The sequence below is a fragment of the Propithecus coquereli genome, unplaced genomic scaffold, assembly GCF_000956105.1.
Source record: "Propithecus coquereli isolate 6110/MARCELLA unplaced genomic scaffold, Pcoq_1.0 Scaffold24, whole genome shotgun sequence".
In the NCBI taxonomy this organism is placed as follows: domain Eukaryota; kingdom Metazoa; phylum Chordata; class Mammalia; order Primates; family Indriidae; genus Propithecus; species Propithecus coquereli.
This window is the reverse complement of record NW_012147952.1, coordinates 4,791,711-4,812,521: the sequence shown is the minus strand read 5'-3', so window position 1 is coordinate 4,812,521 and position 20,811 is coordinate 4,791,711. Positions and strand designations below refer to the sequence as shown.

The window sequence follows — 20,811 nt, the reverse complement described above, 5'->3', positions numbered from 1 at the left end:
CCCGCTTCGGCCTCCCAGAGTGCTAGGATTACAGGTGTGAGCCACCATGCCCGGCCCCCAGATATTTTTTTAAAAATTAATGTAATTAAAAAAAATTTTTGGAGACGGTCTCGCTACGTTGCCTAGGCTGGAGTCCAGTGGCTATTCACTGGCACAAACATAGCACACTACAGCTTCCAACTCAATCCTTCCACCTTAACAGAGTAGCTGGGACTACAGGCACTGTGCCTAGCTTTCCCCAGTTATTTCTATAGAAACTTTGCAGTGCGCTCGAATAAAAATATCTCTCATTAAAAAAGCCCTCCTGAGGAAAGAGTTCATTATGCCAACACTATTCTTATTTTATGGCATAACTACATTGGATAATCCAAAAATATCCATTTTTGACACACTGTTTATCACTTTCTCCTCTTGAGTATTTATTTCCTAATCTCTTATGAGATTAACAGACTATCAGGAACAAGAAACCCAGAGAGCTGAGCCCAGATGTGAGGCTACTTTCCCATGAGGCACCTGTTGATTCCAGAAGATGTAGGTGAGGGGTTGAGAAGCTGAGCTTAAACTTCCAACAGACTCACACAGCTAGGGAGACAAAAGTAGAGTCCTAGATTCACCAAATACAGAAGGCCTCATAAACACCTTAAAATTTGGAGTAGGAGCCAGGCACAGAGACATGCACCTAGTCCTAGCTGAGGCTGGAAGATCACTTTGAGCGTAGAAGTTCAAGTTTAACCTGAGCAACATAGTGAGACCCTGTCTCAAAAAAAATTGTTTTTAATTAAAAAATTTAAAAATTTCAATTAGGCTTAGAGCCTACAAATTGGGGTGAATTAGAACTATTATAGCACTCACGGACTGAAATTCAGCTTCCAATCATCTCAATTCCCAGGTGGATTAAGGCAGTTGTTCCCAAACTTTAGAGTAGACAAGAATTATCTGGATGATTTATTATAACAAATTGTTATGCCCACCCTTATAGTTTCCTCTGATTCAGTAGTTCTCAGGCGGGCCTGAAAATCTGCACATCTAAGTTCCCAGCTGATGCTGACATGCTGATCAAGGGACCACATTTGAGTATCAACGGACTAACATAATCTGACATTGGTAGTGCTCCTAGTCACTAGGACTGAAGTCACAAGTACTTTAGTAAATGTATATCCTCTCTAGAGGAAGAGATTATACTAGGCCACAAATTAACTCTATTTTTTATATGCAGTACCTACCATTCATAAGAAATAAGACAATATAATCAAAAATCAGGAGAAAAAACTGAAAACAGGAACAGAACTACAGGGGATAAAGATAATGGGTTAACACACTACTTCATTACCCTTAGTAAGAGAATATAATCACTTCTGGATTTGATCACCTCTTTATACAGAAAACATACTGTTATTACTGTGGAAAAATAATGATTTAGGACTCAGATAGGACTGTTGTCTCTAGCCAGGTAACTTTCCTTGTAATCATGGGGTTATTACACTAACATTATCATTAATATTAACAAAGATAGCAGACACAAATTGCCTAGCCCAGGAATGGGCATACAGGTAGGAATTCAGTAACTATTAGCTCCCAATTAGAAACACAGGTATCTTCAATTAAAAAGCCCACCATATGTCATTTAAACTTTGTAACAACTCTATCCCTATGTTTTAAAGATCATTGAGCTTAAAAAGCAAAGTAACTTTCCCAAACTAAGTAAATGGATTAGAACAAAGATTGGTCTGATTCCAAAGCCTATGCTTTCCCACACTACACTGCACGAAGAATTTTTATAGTGCTGTTTGTAGAAATATAAACGGTGATTCTTAACAAGAGGTGAAAACAATATTATTCCAATGAAGACTGAAAACCATTAAGGTACAGAATAATCTCAAAAATCAATAGAACTATACTATCAATGCCTTTACATTAATGTGGAAATTAATCCTTCCTCTTAAGAATTGTTTAAGCCAAAATTATCTATCCCAATATATAGAGAGGCACATAATAGCTAATTCAACCAAGTATCTAAAGTGATCATAAATTTTCAATTTTTTTTTTGAGAAAGCATTTGGGCAAAGCGATTGACAACCCAAATCAAACCAAAGCAACTTATATAGAGAAATGAATTTATATAGAGAAAGAATTTGATCTATATTAAGTCAAATTCTTAAATTTCTCAATTCTGTTGCCTAGAGGTTGCTATCAAAAGCTATATATACTTTACTCCACAAAAATACAACCATTATTTCTAGCTTTGTCAGATAACTATGTATCTCATGAAAACAAGCCTTTATTATGTTGTCAAATTCCCTTAGAAAAAGGTTCCCTACCATGTGATGCTTAGATATGTAGCTCCAGGGGTGGTAAAAAAATCATTCCACAGGAGCATATTGGGGTATAAATTTGTAAAAATTCTCTTAATCACACAATTACAAAATTATAGGACACAATTCTAGTTGCCAGAAAATTCATAGACAATTGTTGAAGTAAAACTCAACATATAAGTTATTTTAGACCTGGCATACTTACTTCTCTTCTAATTGTTTTTATTTTCCATCATTTTATTGGTGCTCCTATCTTGTTAATCTACATCAAATTACTGGGAGGAAATAAGGTGTAATGAAATAAAAAATATATATATATATACGGCTAATTATCTCTCTGCTTAGAGCATGCCTATTAATAAAATCAAGATGATATATTCAGTCTGAAGGTCCCTGCAAAATTTTAATCTGCCCCGCACCAGCCTAAGACAGTTTTCCAGGTAATGCAAGCACAGCATCAGGAGAACTACTGTGAAAAGATGACTCATCAGTTTGAAAACAGATCACATGACTAGAAAACCAACTATAAACATGGGCCTTACTGACATCAGATCTGCAACTATAAACATATCATTATTTACAAATGAACATCCATTTATAAAGGTTCAATAACACTGTGTGTAATAATGATAAAATATAGCTACTTATGGAAATTTGCTAGTGCCATACACTATATGAATTACATAGTCTCATATAAATCTCACAATTCTATAAAGTGGATAGTTATTAGCAGGCCTAGAATCTGATATTCTGTCTGATTTACTACTATAATATACCACTCACCCAAAAATGTTATATAGTAGTCCACCTTTATTTATCTGCGGTTTTGCTTTCCATGGTTTCAGTTACACTGTGGGTCCAAAAATTGTTTCTAAAGTTTTGCTATGATATCATCATTGAATTTTTCAGAGATTGTGAATAATGTTCAGGCAAGGGAAGTCCATACTAATTCATAGAAGTACAAAGGAGGCACCAGGGCATAGAACATGAATAGACAGATTAACTTTCGGACTTTGGGGCATATTATAAAGCCAGGAGTAGTGTACAGAGCTAAGAAGCCAAATACTCTCAAAAACAAAAATTATCTGCCCATGTTCTGGAATCATAAATCATAAAGCGTAGGTGACAGCCATTTTGTTTATGGTATGGTTCCACCAATGCTTCATCCCAGTGTATAGGGTTTGGTACTACCCAAGGTTTCAGGCCTTCATCCCCCACATGGATAAGGGGGGATTACTGTATGCTTCTCTCAACTGGATATCAATCTATAGTCTACATTTATACAGTATAAACAAAGATACAGGGATTAGCAAACTTCTTCCGTAAAGGGCTAGAAATATTTTAGGCTTTGTTGGTCATCAAGTCTCTGTTGTATCTACTCAACTCTGTTCAAATATTCAAATCTGTTGTAGCACAAAAGCGGCCAAGGACAATACAGAAAGAAATGAGTATGGCTATTTTCTAATGAAATTTTATTTATGGACACAAATTTTAGTTTCATATAACCTTCACGTCATGAAATAGTATTCTTTTGATTTTTTAAATGCTTTTTTCAAGCATTTAAAAATGTAAAAACCATTCCAGGTTATGGACCACAGGCTGAAGGCCAGATTTGGCCTGTAAGCTTTAGTTTGCCAACCCCTGCATTATAATATTCATTAAGTAATGAGCATAGCCAGTTACTAGAATTTAAGTTCCACAGGAACAACAACAATCAAAAACCTGTCTGTTTTGCTCCCTAGCACCTAGAACACAATTCTCAATACAGATTTGCTCCATCAATGAATGTATTTTATTGAGACTGCTAAAAGTGCAAAACTTATCAAATACATGCTATCTTCTACCCAAAGCTATCACGTACCACATATCAATTTAAACAAAGCACAAAATATTCAGGAAGTTTAACACCTAAGAATTTCGGATAAGAGAACCTAAAAGAATCTATTAAATGACTAGTAGCATTAACAATGTGCATTAAAAGCATCAAATTCTTAAAATGAGAACTGAAACAGTAAAGAAAAAACTAGATACACCATACAAGAAACACACAATTTTGAAAGAGAACCAAAAGAAGTTCTACAAATGATAAATGTCATCGGAATTTTAAAAAAGAAAAAAAAAATCAATGGATGGATTAAATAGCAGAATAGATATATAGCTGAAGATAAAAGTTAGTGAACTGGAAGCCAGAGGTGAGGAAATTACCCAGAATATGGTACAGGGATGATTTCTTTCTTTGTTCCTTTATCCTCTCCCCCACCCCTTTTTGCTTTTAAGTATAAAATATAGGTTAAAGGCTATGAAAAAAATGATGGTCCTCCTGTGTCCTCTAGGAGGCCCAGAAAGAATAATGTGGAAAAGCAATATCCACAGAAATAATGGCTAAAATTTTTCATAACAAAAGACATGAATCCTTTACCTAAAGAAGCACAGTGAAACTGCAAAAGCCCAAAGGTAGAGAGAAGATTACTCTGTGAAACAGAATGGGAAGGATATAAAGTCACTGTGAACCAAAATAAAGGCTTTCTCCTAATTCCAGTATCATTTGCAAATGGAGAAAAGGGCCTATACTAATGATCCATGTGGGCCTACACAATATTAGTTTAAACCAAGGTATGCAAAATTTATCAGGCCCAGAGAGACCTGTGTACGGGACTTCAGTAATGCCGTTTCTAACCCTGCTTGGAGACAACTTTTAAAGGCATTTTGTTCTTTCTTGTCTTCAATGCAGTTTCCAGACTAGCTGATTAATTATCTAAAATGTTATCACAAGTTGCAAATTGTGACCCTAACCCATTATCTTCAAGTTCCTGGAACTTGCAATACAAAGAGTAATGAATAGCCAATCAGTAGCTTATGTTATTTTAATGTAAATTCTTGGTAACCAATTTAGGAACTGCCCCCCCCTCCTTTGTTTTGAGACCGGGTCTATCCCTGTTGCCAGGGCTAGACTATAGTGATGTCACCATACCTCATTGCAGCTTCAAACTCCAGAGCTCAAGTGATTCTCCTGCCTCAGGCCTCTCCAGAAGCTGGGACTATGGGTGTGCATGCACAACCACGCCTGGTTAATTTTTCTATTTTTTGTAGAGATGGGGTCTTGTTACATTCCACAGGTTGTTCTCCAATTCCTGGCCTCCAGCAATCCTCCCTCCTCAGCATCCTCCCAAAGTGTTATGATTACAGGTATGAGCCACCACGCCCAGTATTCTTTTTTCCTTTAAAAACCCCCTTGTAACTGCTGCTAATTGTAAAACATATTCAGGGCAACTTGAATCTATGCTCAAATCTGGCCCAAATAAAGTCTCTACTTTTATTAATTTTGCCTCAGTTTCTTCCTTTAGGTTGAAAGACCTATATATTACCCACAAGCCATTCCAAATCCAGGTATACATAAAACCCTGGAACACAGACTTTCTATGTATAAAGGATAAACTGGCATGGATAGCTTAGCTTTAGCCATAGCAATTAACTTCTAAATCCTCAATCTCCGTTTTTACACTTCCCTAAAATTGATTTACTTTAAAACTCAACTGTAGAAAAGGCATCTGCTTTCCCATCTCCACTTTCACAATAGCCCTTTCCCACTTAACAAAAAAAAGAGATAATTCTTATTGTATTAGGGTCTAAACCTCCTGCAAGGAACTATTTGAAATACTGGTATCTGAACTCTTTTGGCATATACAACAATGGTAGGACTTATATCTGTCTTTGTTTTATATATATTTCTGTTAAAGATGAGCATGGGACAGAAATGGGGTATTTTGGGCCAAAGTAGGATTTCCTTAATTTAGTTATATTGCAAAATGAAAAAGTAAAAGTGATGAAAAATTTGCATTTACTGACTTTGTATCTTCTACTCCAATTATTATCCAAAAAAAAAAAAAAAAGCATTATTCCTAGGAGAAAATTAAGAGAGAACAATCCAAAGACAGTACAGGTTTTAAAAAAGAGAAAGAGACTGAAATCTGCTGTGCCTTATCACAACCAGCTAACAAAGTCAGGTCAAAAATCAAAGTTGTATTTTTCTGTCTTATAATTACAACGTGAAATAACTGTCATGAAGACAGGAATTTATATGTATAATTGAAATGAAAGATGAGAATGGACTTTTTATAGATAAAAGACTGGTTTGACTATGTGAATTGGCCTTGTCAAATAAGTTATATGTAAATAAGAACTTTTCCACAGATTAAGTGAACTAAATATGCAGTTTCAATGTTTTAAAAAGAATATGCAAACCACAAAATATAAAATATTTTACAAAAAAGTATTGTTCCTGGCCTACAGAGGACAAAAAAACAATAAACAAAAGTATTGTTTTGGCAAAAGCATACTGAAAATTAGCAAGATTTCAGTTTTTCCAATGATTTGAGAGTATCTGGTTAAAAAACAAACAAAAAGGAACCTAAAAGTAACAAGTATAATTCTCTAGCCACTCAAATCTTGGTGAAAATTTTTTTTTTTTTAGTATATTTCTCCATAACTCAGAAAACCGGTAATTCTAGTGACTGGATTACAGATTATTTTTAATTTTTAAATGTATGGTTACTATGTCACTTTTGGCATTTAATTCAAAAGGACAGAACTGAATAACACTATAGCAAAATTCTTTCCATATTTATCTATTTATTATGTGACTAAGACTTCTTGGCATTTATATCTAAAACAAGTTTAAAAAGAAAATGCCCCCATAAATAGGTACAATCATTATGTGTCAATTAAAAAGAAAAAAACTTTCTTTGAAAGTGTCACTCAAGCAATAAATAAATATATTCATGAATACATAAACTAAATGAATAAAAGGGAAAACATCAGCCCCATACATTTTAAAACAAACATTTCCAATATTAGTTTACACAATAGGCTTAATAACTATAAATATTTGTAATATACTTTTTACATCAAGTGTTTCTTAATAATTATAACTCAATCCAGCTTTTAAAAATGTAGAAACTTTTAGTAACAGAAATCTTATTTAGCGTTAAATTTCAGTGAATGTGTATCTCTTTATTACAGTAAAATATGACAGGGTAATAAAAAGATTTTCAATTACATAAAAATATATCATATTAAGTTAAAATTCGGTGGGAAAACTGAACAGAAATACGAATTTAAGAGGGAAAAGGCACAACATAAAATTTCCAACTGTTAAAGAAGAGATGGTTCATGTATTTTTAAAATTAGATGATACTGAATAGCAAATCGGAATGCTCTTTAGAGATCACTGGACACATCTAAGTGTCCTGTAGGTTTTACTTTAAAACATAAATATTTATATCCTTAAAAACAAAACCCATACACTTTCTCAAAATATTATGGGAAATCTGCAAGCGAATATATATATGTATATGTATATACATGTATAATACATATATATATTATACATATATTTATATATATATGAAGACCAATGCCTTAATTTAGTGATAGAAAACATCTTTCATTTTGCCCTATGAAGTTCACTTTTTTCTGTCTACCTAAAGAACACCTAAAATACAACACTTTAGGCTATAAGGTTAGAAACACCTATAAGCATGAAAAATCTTATAGATTTTCAGTGTGAATAACTTGAGGAAGAAAAACTTTACAGTATTGAGAGAAAAACACCAAATTCAATAAATTCCTTAAATTATGACAAAAGAGTTGTTGCAAAGGAAAAAAAACTCCAAAAAGACAGGGGAAAAATGTAAATGTAAAAGTCCCTAAAATTCTAGTAAATTATGAAATATGTGAAGAGGATGCTATGTTCAGATCAGCACAAATTCGAGTTTGATGACATATTCTGCAAGGTTATGGGGAAATAGTAACTCTCATACAATGCTAGTGGGAACGGCAAATGTTCACTCCTATGAGGAGGGAATTTAGCAATATCTAGCAAAATTACATGTGAATTTACCCTCTGAAATAGTGAGTGCAATTCTAGGAATCTATCCCACAAACAAACTGCACAGATATGAAAAAAACATATGCACAAGGCTTTTATTAAGGCACTATGTGTAACAGCAAAAGATTGGGAAAAATCTCTTTTCATCAATAGGGGACTAACTAAACATCTATAGTAAATCCACCAAATGCAGTACTATATAACAATAATCATGCAGTACTATGTAACAATAATAGGGATGATAAAGATACCTCAATACTTTGCTGTAGAGTGATCTACAGAATATACTGTTAAGTAAAAAAAAAATCAAGGTGCCAAACAATGTGGACAGTTTCTCCAAGAAGGGTGGTATATGCTTGTATTTTTAAAAAAGAAAAAGTAATGGAAGGCTAAGCCACATAATTTTTAAAACGGGTTGCCTATAGGGGAAAAGGAAGGAAAAGGGAATCAGGACAAAAACCAGACTTTTCTGAATATAACTTCTTTGTAGATGTTGACATTATAACCACGTAAAATTTTTTTTTACATAATTATAAAATAAATGAAAATGAAAATAAAAAGCAATTCCTCAAAATAAAAAACAAAGTTAAAACAATAAATAAACCTAACTTTCTGTCCAGTTGGTAGAATACCAACCAGGAATAAATAATTTCAAGTGACTTCAAAACAGTAATTTATAGGTGGCCATGGCAGGAGGATCACTTGATGCCAGGAGTTCTAGACCAGCCTGGACAACATAGCAAGATCCCATCTCTACAAAAAATAAGAAAAATTAGCCAGGCATAGTGGTGTATGCCTATAGTCCTAGCTACCTGGGAGACTGAGGCAGGAGGATGGCTTGAGCCCATGAGTTCAAGGCTGCAGTGAACTATGATCATGCCACTGTATTCCAGCCTGAGCAACAGAGTGAGACTCTGTCTCTTAAAACAAAACAAAACAAAAACCACATTAATTTAAACACACATTCTTAGTGGGACATACCTGATGATTTCACCAAAAACAAACAGCAAGGAAACAAACAAAACAATTTTAAAATCATTTCATTAATAATTACATTGGTATTACTATTATAAAGTACTTTTATACATCTACCAGGACAAAACAAATAAGTAACTAAATTAACATCATTAGGAACCAAGGCTATTAACTCAAAAGCCTTAAAAGAAAAATGGTATATTTGACAACATAAGAAAATACATTTTCCCCAAGACAATAACTACCCTAAACAAAGAAAAAAGACTAGTGAAGAAACTGGGTTAAAATATTACCTACTAGTATCACAGCAAATATCACTCCAAAATACTGTATTTCATATCTATGAAACCATTACAAGATGCACTATTACTGACTGTATGTACTACTGTGCAAACATTTTTTTACAATTAAGCCATGTCATGCTACCATTATAAGATTCATCTAGATTTCAGAGATGGCAAAATGTGGAAAAAAAGTGTCTTAGATTCCATATAAGACGACTTTCAGCTGGGCATGATGGCTCATGCCTATAATCTCCAGCTATTCAGGAGGACTGCTTGAGCCCAGAAGTTGGAGGTTGCAGTGAGCTATGATCATGCTACTGCACTCCAGCCTGGGCAACAGAGTAAGACTCTGTCTCTAAAAATAAAATAAAAAGAATTGCTATGAATAATATTCTAAAGACCAAATAGAAAAATGGGCAAAGGATATTAACTGACAATTATCAAAAAAGAAATAGAAATGGACTATACATATGAATAGGTGTTCAATCTCACTCACAAAAGAATTGCAAATTAAGACTACATTGAGATACTATTTTTCATTAGCAAAGATCAAAAGGTTAATAACACCTAACAAAAGTGAGGGAAAACAAGTACTTTCAGATACTACTGGTAAGGAGTGTTAAATCAAGTATACCAAAATGAGAAATGTACCTGTCCTGATACAGCAGCTCTACTTCTAGGAACTCACACTACAGATGTGCTTGCATGTGTGCAAAAGAACCCATATAGCAGGCTAATTTATACATTGTATTAGGAAAAAAATTAAAATTGGCAACACTGTAAACATCTGTCAATATGGTGGTACTGATTATGGTACTTCATACAATGGAATACTATGCACTCATTGAAGAGAATGTGGGTGCTTTTTGAAGACTCTTATGAATGGTTTCTGTGATAGAAAAAATTCCCCTTAAACTGTGCTTTCCTCTAAATTCCACAACAATCAACACAGAAGACTTCTGTGACCAAATGTGGGGTTTTTCCTGACACACCAAGAAGCAGATTCCAGCTAGGTGTCCTCTAATTCAATTCCAACATTATCTACCCCAAGATAGCATCAGGTCCCACAGGTTGAGGGCTCAGTCACCAAAACTGACCCTCTTTCCTGCCAGCTGCCAAGTCCAGGCCTTCACGACTTCTGACTGACTAGCTTCAAAAATGGGGTTCCCACAATCCCATCCGTGTTTGATTAATTTGCTAGAGAGGCTCACAGAACTCAAGGAAACGTTTATTTATGTTTACTGATTTATCACAAAGGATATTACAAAAAGATATATATGAAGAAATACATGGGTGGGGTCTGGGGGAAGGGGCGCAGAGCATGCCACCCTCCAGGAACCTCCACATGTTCAGCTGTCTGGAGGCTCTCTGAACCCAGTCCTCTAGGGTTTTTTACTGACAATTGTGTGGAAATGTGATTAGCCTTCAGGGTATGGGCTGCGACCCTCTCTGGAAGGAGGGTCTTATGACCCACAATCAGAAAGGCAGGGGAAGCCAGAGAGATTCTGTTTCCTGAGGCCTAAAGAGCCCCAAGATTAAACAAGGACTATGGGAGTTATGAGCCACGAACCATGGACAAAAACCAATATATATATAACACCACAGTCTCTAAGACATATTAAGTTAAAGTAAGATCAGAAAAACTGTGCATAGTATATTACCAATTGTGTAAGGGGGAATATAAATTTTCTTTATAATGCATCAAATATTCCTGAAGGGATAAACAGGAAACTGGGAACACCCTTTGCCTCTGGGTTTGGGAAGCAGGTGGTTGAGGCTTACAATTAAAAAATATTAAGTCTTCTTTGAGGTAACAAATTTTAGTATATAACCTGAAAAAAAGAATTTTAAAGTACTTGCCTTTTTTCCTTTTGAGGCTTCAGAATCCTCATCTTCATCTACACTCAGTAGATTTGCTCCACTACATAGAAAATAAAGGGAAAAAACCTTAGTAATAACCACAATCCATACATTAAATTCAGAAGTTTTATCATCTATGCTCACCTAATTCAGGGAATCAGCAAACTTTTTCTGTAAAAGGCCAGAAAGTAAATATTTTAGATTTGCAGGCCATATGGTTTCCATAGCAACCACTCATCTTTGCCATTATAGTATGAAAACAGCCATAAACTATAAATGTGGCTATGTTCCAATAAAAATTATTAATAAAAATCATGTAGTAGGAAACATCGAGCCCATGGGCCATAGTCTGCTGACCCTTACCACAAATGAACACATACTTTTGTTTTTTTAAACTATGGATTTTATTTATTTTCACTCATTTTTCCTTTCTGTCTTGGTTTGACAATAACAGAAGATAGAGAAACAAAGTAAAGGAGAAGAAACAAACTGGTAAGGGAAGAAAACCTTAGCTAATGAAAAAGAAGTAATTCCAATGGTACTACCATAGTAAATTATTTATACTTCCACCATTCTTAGAAATAGCAACCCTTCACTGACGATCACTGTACTGAGATTCTAAAAGATCACACTAATATATCTATAAACAGTTCATGTTAATCTCAACATATTCAAAAAGCTGAAGCCCCTTAGGATCCATGAAGAACCAAAGAGTACAATTCATAAATGAGATATTTAGGACAGCTAGCACCTTAAAAGACAATTTTTTAATAATGTAACTATGGCAAATCTGCCAACAAAGAAAGTCAAATACACCTTGTTGAAGACAAGTCTACTAAGGCATTTACAGTAAAATGCTAGCTATTTATAATAAAAGTGTTTTGTTTCATTACTGTTTATATACATCCCAACTTTTTAATGCTAAAAATTATCTCATGTAAACACTGTACAAAAATGTTCAAAAAGTGGTATACTTTCTATTTAGCTTAATTTCAGATTTAATTTTAATTTTTCAAAACTATATAAATACCGAATGTAATAAAAAATTATTTTATATTAAAAAATAATCAGAAAAAAGCAAAAAGAAATGAAAGAAAGAAGATCATAAAATACTGACTTAAAATGAGAAACTTACCAGTTCAAAGCTCTCCTTCAAATAAAACTTCACTTCAGGTCAACATCTCATAGATGAAGGCACATAAAGTGGTAATGATGAATGGAGCTGTTGCCCAGACAGAAGTGAAGCACCTATAATATTTAGCCAATATACTCTGAATGACTTCTTGTATAAAAATTTCTAAAAAGTATTTATAGTTTTGGTAGAACTTTGCGTATATAGTATTTGTGTGTCTCTTAATTTCTTGTTTCTTTTGGCCAGCAGAAAACCAGATAAATAAATCAAAAACTAAAAACAATGTTGAATTTGTAATACAAATTTCATAACATGCAAAAAGTTCTATTAAAACTATTATTTAAAATTTTTACACACCAGTCATTCCAAGTACGTTAACAAAGTGTAATGAACACTTTGCTTAACTTCTGTCTGGGTAAACACCTGTGTTTATCATTTATAGTGGTTCTGCTTTCTCTGGTGAAAATCTGATCTAAGATGGACGTGGTGGGGGTGGTGGTCAAAACTGGGGAAGAAAGATACTGTAGTACTTAAACTTTCATACAAAATCCAAGAGTCTTATCTGGGTTCACTTACTCATGATAAATGGTAGCTTTTTAAATTACTGTCTAAACAGACCGCCTTTTTGAAAAACAACAACAACAACAAAGAAAAATAATTTCCTTAATTTGAAATCTTCTGTTGTATGGTCAATTTTTAATCATAAGGTTACGTGTATTATATGTATATATTTACACATTTCAAAAGATGAAGAAATACAACAGCAAAAATATTTACCAATAAAGAATTGTGTTTTCTTTTCCTTAAGGCTACTATAAAAGAGTTAAGGTTTTCTCAAGTAAATAACACCACACTCTTAAAAATCTTTCCATGGAATATAAATTGTTTTTCTATGAAAAGTTTCATTCTTATAAAATATCTGAGGGAAAAAAAAAATGCTTACTCTTTATCTGTATCTCCTTCACTTTCTTCTTCATGATCAAAGCTCCAATTATTTTTAAAACCTCCATCTCTCTTAGATTCTGATCTAGCCAAAGCTGAAATAAAAAGAAACTGAGATAAGTATTCATTAATATAGCTACTCAATATAAAACAAATTTGAGCATTTACCAAGCTCTTTGATTATTTTAGATTGTCTTTTAATTTGCTTGCCTTTTGTCTATTTCTTATAAATATTAATATCCTATTATTAAAGAGAAAAATAACACATTAAAATCTACTTTTATTAATTGATAGGCATCCATATGTGTGCTTGCTACACAAAGAAGCTCAAATTAGTAAGATATAATAATAAAAATGGAGGGTACATGACTATATATGATTATATAAAATCACCCCTAAATCTCAATCTTTGATCAGAGATTCTAGAAATCAGGACCTATAGTCTGCTTGCCTTATTCATAAGAGCTATATCTAGACCACAAGACTTTTCCTTAAATTCAATCATCCCTGCCTTTTAATAGAAGAAAAATAAGACAAGGTTTTCTGTGTTAGCAAGATGGTTAACTTGATGACCAGAAAAACTCTAGATCAGAAAACCAAATATGCTTATTATAAGTTAAAAAATTTTTTGTAAGTACACAGCTGAAACACCCTGAAACCATAAACAACTATTAATAGACAGTGGGAACCAGAGAGACAAATGAAGTTCCAAAGCTGGCATTTCTCTTGGTCCCATTTAACAAAAACCTGATGTTTTAGAGCCTGGGCTTTAAGATTAAATTCAGGGTCCCTGCAAGATGAGAGATCAGACTGCAAACCAGAAGACCTGAAGGGCAACAGTCTGACTGGGAGAACTAAGAAAAATAAAAGAAACTCACTGAAGAAACAGTGGGGATAATTGTGGTATCTTACCCTTGGCTCTGGCTTTTTGAGTTGAACTAAAGACAAAGTATATCCACCCTACTGTCAGAGCTACTGTCTGAATGTGTCCCCACAATTTATGTTGAAATTCCAACCCCTCTTGATGGTATTAAGAGGTGGGGTCTTTGGGAGGTGATTAGATCCTGAAGACAGAGCCCTCATGAATGGCATTAGTATACCCTTATAAAACAGGCCCAAGGGAGCTTGTTTGCCCCTTCCATCACATCAAGACACAGCCAGAAGGCACTATCGGTGAGAAAGTGGGCCCTTACCAGACACTCAGTCAGGACACATTGACCTGACTTTCCAGACTCCTGAACTGTGAGAAATAAATTTCTGTTGCTTAAATGCTACCCATCTATGGTATTTTGTTACAGCAGCCCAAACAGACTAAAATAGTTAGGAAATTCCTAGTCATAAGCCAACAATTAATTAAGGTTTGTGGCCAGAATTTTCACAACCTACGTAGCCCAGGAAAGTCCATGATTAAAATAGCCTCACAAGAAAAGATGCTCAACTAGGGAAATGTAAATCAAAACCCTAATGAGATACTACTGTTCACCCATTAGGACAGCTATTATTATTTTCTAAATGGAAGTAACGAGTATTGGCTAGGATGTGGGAGAAACTGGAACTCTTGTGCATTGCCGGTGGGAATATAAAACAGTGTAGCCACTGTGGAAAAGAATGTGGTAGTTCCTCAAAAAGTTAAACATAGATTTACCATATGATCTAGCAGTTCTACTTCTAGGTATATACCCAAAATAACTGAAAGCATGAACTCAAACAGACATTTGTAAACCAATGTTCACAGCAGCATTATTCACGATAAGCCGAAAGGTGGAAACAACCCAAATGTCTATCAACAGATGAATGGATAAACAAAATAAGGAACATGATATGTCTGCACACACACAAATACACCGCACCTACAATGGAATAATATTCAGTCATAAAGGAATGAAACTTGGATACAGGATACAACATGGAAGAACCTTGAAAACATTACACAAGGTGAAATAAGCCACATACAAAAGGACAAATACTGTATGATTGCACTTATATGAGGTACCTATATGAGAACAGGCAAATCAGGCCAGGAGCGGTGGCTAACGCCTATAATCCCAGCACTCTGTGGGGCTGAGGCAGGAGGATTACTTGAGCACAGGAGTTAGAGACCAGCCTGAGCAACAAACCAATGGAGACCCTGTCTCTAAAAATAAATTAGCCCGGTGCTTGGCAGGCTGAGGTAGGAGGATGGTTTGAGTCCAAGAGTTTGAGGTTGCAGGCTGTACTCTAGCCCAGACAATAGAGACGTGTCTCAAAAAAAAAAAGAATAGTCAAATTCATGGAGACAGAAGTAGAAAACATGTTACCAGGGGTTGGGGAGTGGGAGGGTGCAGGGGGGAGGGGATATGGAGAATTATTGTTTAATAGATAGAGTTTTCGTTTGAGATGATGAAAAAGTTCCAAAAATGGATAGTGGTGGTGGTTGCACAACATTGTGAATGTACTTACTGCCAATGAATTGTACAAATGTACACCGAAAATGGTAAATTTTATCACAATAAAAAATGTTTTGAAAAGGAAAAAAAGCTTCAAAATGACAAACAGAAGCAAACATAAATCCTCTCCAAAATACATAAAACTTCAATGTAAGCCTCGAAAAAAGAGTTTCAAAAAATATCAAGAAACAGGAGGAAACAAGTCGTCAATAGCAAATGTGAAACTTCTTTACATGTATGCTGAGGTTGAAAACGTAAGTAAACAAATAGTAGATGATGAGAACAAAGTTTCTTCCTGTCAGAGAAACAAGTTCTAAGTAAGCAAGAGGGAAAAGCTAGAAGGAAAGCTGTGATGCTGGATTACAGTCAGAACTCAGTCACTGAACTCATGTTTATTTAACACATATATAGGTGGATATATATGTGATGTAACATGGGTTAGTACTTAGAGCTACGGCTCTGTTCTCTGACAAGGTCTAGTAGCGACAAACATACCTACTGACAGATCTTGGTTTCCAAATACCATTCTCTCCAACAAAAGGAGCCAGGGCTCCTAAGAGAAATGACTGATTCTAGGGGAGAGGCAGGAAAAAGACAAGATGAACATGGAGTACTGTGCAGTGTCAGAATGCAAGAAACTGCTTTTTTGAAAAAGAAAAGATGAAGTATGTCAAAAAGTTACAGAAATCAACCTGAAAGAATTCCTAATAGTTAAAGTTGGAACAACTTTAGCAAAAATAAATAATAGCACTGGGTTATAACCCCTGAATAAAATAAATATTCCTGAATCCGTATTGCCAAAAACAGATCATATAATAAATAAATGAATGGGGAGAAGGGGCACATCTTCCTTATAGAATTCCAAATAATATATGCACAGATTCCCTTCTCCGAAAGACAGAACTGAATTCTCCTTACCTTGAGTATGGGGCCTAGACTTGGCAACTTACTTCAGAAAAATATACCATAAAAAGGGGAAAAAATAAATTGATGGTGGAGAAACCTGACAAACACCATCTCAGACAAGTGATCAAGAGTAACATCAACAGTGATATATCCTATTCGTGGAATGTACACTTCATGGTGTGATGAAAATGGTACTTCAGCTCTGCGATCTTCTTCCCCAAAATTCATAATGCCAGGTGAATCACAAAAACATCAGACAAACCCAAATTGAGGGACACTGTACAATATACCTGACCAGTACTCTTCAAAACTCTCAAGGAAAGATTGAGAAACTGTCAAAGGACACAGTAGACTAAGGAGACATGACAACCAAATCCAAATTCCTGGATTGGACTCTGGAACACAGAAAGGGTATTAATGGAATCACTGGTGAAATCCAAATAAAGTCTGTGGTTTAGGTAATAATAGTATGATAGCAATGTTACATTTCCTAGTTTTGATAAATGTATAATGGCAATATTAGGTGGCAACATTAGTGAAAGCTGGGTGAGTCTCTATGTCATCTTTGAAATTTCTCTGTAAATCTAAAAGTATTCCAAAATAAATTTAAAACATTGAATGTAAAATAAACCTGTGTTTCAAAAGTCAAAAGAGATGTTACAAAAATGTTTATCCATTAAAGGAACTAAGGTTTTGCACACACAATTCTAACAAACCTGATCATACAATTTCCTGACTGGTAGATTAGAACCTCTTAATACAAATAAGTGAAATAATCATCTCATGGAAGAGATAAATGCCAATGAGAGGAAATAAATTATAAAAAGCAAAGAAATTTAAAAAACGTACATTTAGGGCAACTTGGAGTAGGGATAAAAACTTCAAATCCTCAAAGTCAATATCCACTATGGTTGACATTTGTAACTATGAGAGTGAAAAATTATGTCCACTATACTCTACATACAAAATTATGGAGGGGAAGAAAAGAAAAAGATTAAGAGATCACAGTTAAATATCACAAACTAAATACATAGATTTTTCTCCATATCCTCCCCTAAAATGACAATAATGGAAAGAGGAGAAAAATCAGAGATCCATAAGAACAAAAAGAACCCAGAGAGGAGATAATAGTAGATGAGAGATGTAACAGAAGTGACGAAAGATGAAAATTTGATAGATGGGTAGGAACTAACTTAGTTGACCAAAGAAAGCAAACACCTAAATGCCTACGAGGGTACAAATTACCAAACTGACACAAAAAAACAAATGATTTTAACATTACCATATCAATAAAAGTAACTGATTTATTACAAATCTTCCCACAAAGACGAACTAAGGCTCAGAAGTCTTTGTCAGTAATTTCTTCTAACTTTTAAGAAATAGCACCAATCTTACCTAACCTCTTCCAGAAAATAAAAAAGGAACACTTTGCAGCTCATTTTATGAAGTCAGACTAGTTGATCCCAAAATTGATGACATTCAAGGAAGAAAAATTATCAAGCAATCTCACATGAAAACAGATATAAAAGCCTAAATAAAATATGAGCAAACCAAATCCAATAACGCATAAAGAATAAAACATTACAATTAAGTAGGGTTTATTCTAAAAAGCAAGAATTAACATTTGAAATCATGAATGTGGCCGGGCTGGGTGGCTTGTGCCTCTAATACTAGCACTTTGGGAGGCCAAGGCGGGAGGATTGTTTGAGGCCAGGAGTTTGAGACAAGCCTGAACAAGAGCAAGACCCCATCTTTATAAAAAATAAAAAAATTAGCAGGTTGTGGTGGTACGTACGCGCCTGTAGTCTCAGCTACTTGAAAGGCTTAGCCAGGAGGATGGCCTGAGTCTAGGAGTTTGAGGTTGCAGTGAACTATGATGACACCACTGCACTCTAGCCCAGGCAACAAAGCAAGACCCTGTCTCAAAAAAATAAAAAAAAAGTTAAAAAAGGAAAGAAAATCAAGAATGTAATTCACAATACCCATTCACAACAAAACAAAAACTTGGCAAACCAGGAATAGGAAGGAACTTCCTTAATCTGAAAAAGAGTGACTCAAAAAACCTTCAGTAAACACCAAACTTTCCCCCTGCAATAAGTTACCAACATATCTGTTCAAGTACATAGTGAAGGTCCTAGTTGGTGCAATACAGCCAAGGGAGAAAATGCCTATGAAGGGTGAGGAAAGCAAGCAAGAAAGCTTATTCATGTACAGAACCCCAAAACAGCTCAAAAATTGGAAACAGTAGGTAGATCTGATGGAAAGAAGGACTTTTTCTTTTAAAGAACATATATTTAGTGACACCTGGTTGTGGTGGCTCTCACCTGTTGCAATCCCAGCACTTTGGGAGGCGTAAGCGGGAGGATCGCTTTAGGCCAGGAGTTCAAGACCAGCCTGGACAACATGGTGAGACTCCATCTCTACAAAAAAAGTTTTACAAAATTTTTACCCTCTGCAAAAAATTTTAAAAATCAGCCAGGCACGATGGCATGTGCCTGTAGTCCCAGCTACTCGGCAGGCTGAGACAGGAGGATGGCTTGAGCCCAGGAATTCGTGGTTACAGTAAAGGAACATATATTTAGTAGGCTGTAAACTAATAAATGTATAAGGAAGGATGTTATAAGAAAATCACCATTTGGGAACCATTATACCAATATCTGATTCAGGCATGAATCATCAATGCCTATTAAAACTAGTGGATGAAATGTGATGAGAAACAAGATGTTTATATTGTCCCAAACCATCTCTCCACACAATATTTATTAATTACAATGGAAAAGATAGTACCTTTCAGTAGAGGAACCTGTCAAACACGACCTTAACTAAGTGATCAAAGTTACCTTCACCAGTAGTAGAACAAACTGACGTCATGGGCCTCTAGATACAACACACTGAGAAAAACATAAAATCATTCCTCTGACATTCCTTATTAAAAAAAAAAAAATGTATAACCTGGATCTAATCATGAGGAAACATCAGATAAACCTGAACTGGGATAAACCCAAACTACAAAATAACCATCCTGTTTACTTTAAAAATGTCAAGGTCAAGAAAGACAAAGAAAGCCTGAAAAGCTATTTCCAGATTAAAGGAGACAAAAGGGACATGACATGTAAGTGTAATACATGATTCTGTATCAGATCCTGAATCAGAATTTTTTTCTCTTTTGCTATTAAGGAGTATTTTTAGGTCAACTGGTGAAAGCTGATTAAACAATAGTATTATTTCAATGTTAACTTTCTGATTTTCATAACTGCACTGCGGTAATTCGAGAGAATATATATAGTTCCTAAGTATGAGTAGAGGGAGGTGAGACAAAGTAATCAGGGGTAAATAGGCAGCATGTCTGAGATTTACTTTCAAATGGTTCCAAAAACAGTGTGTATGTTTATATAAATACATATACAGTCATGCGTCACATACAACGTTTTGGTGATTGATGGGCAGCATATTTGATGGCGGGCCCATAAGATTATAATACTGTATTTTTACTGTACCTTTTCTAAATCTAGATACGTTTAGATACACAAATATTAATAATAACCACTCTGTTACAACTGTATATGGTATTCGGTACAGTAACATACTGTATAAGTTTGTAGCCTAGGAGCAATAGGCTATACCATAGAACCCAGGTGTGTAGTAAACTATGCCTTCTAGGTTTGTTTAAGTACCTCTGTAATGTTCACACAATGACAAAATCACCTAATTTCTCAGAACATACCCCTGTTAAGTGACACGTGACCTGAAAGAGAGACTATGATAAAACAGTTGTGATAAACATTAATAAATATATGGAAGAAACAAGTGAGAGATAAATGGGAATTCTCTGTACTGATCCTACAACCTTCCTGTAAATGTAAAATTATTTCAAAATAAAAAGTTAAAAAATTTAAAGAAAACATAAGGAATATATAAAAAACCACAAAAGAACAAGATTTTCAAATCCTGTTGCCCCAGCCTACACAGCTGATTGGCCCTATCCTACCCTGACACAAAAACTAAAGAAATGGACAGAAACTAATAAAACAAAAAAATAAAGTTAAAATAGAGAGAAAAACCAGTAAGAACAAAGGATTTCTTAAAT

At 34.6% G+C, this 20,811-nt stretch overlaps 1 protein-coding gene across 1 annotated transcript in view; it reads right to left on the bottom strand.

Annotated features, from left to right (window-relative positions):
* The window catches only part of SENP6 (SUMO1/sentrin specific peptidase 6), a 104,226-nt gene that overhangs the window by 72,997 nt on the left and 10,418 nt on the right, over window positions 1–20,811 (bottom strand). Inside the window, exons 2-3 of the mRNA XM_012646040.1 lie at window positions 13,394–13,487; window positions 11,319–11,379 (exon numbers count right to left, since the gene is read on the bottom strand). Of these exons, the coding sequence (XP_012501494.1) occupies window positions 11,319–11,379; window positions 13,394–13,487 (155 nt within the window). The remainder of the gene's footprint in view (window positions 1–11,318; window positions 11,380–13,393; window positions 13,488–20,811) is intronic.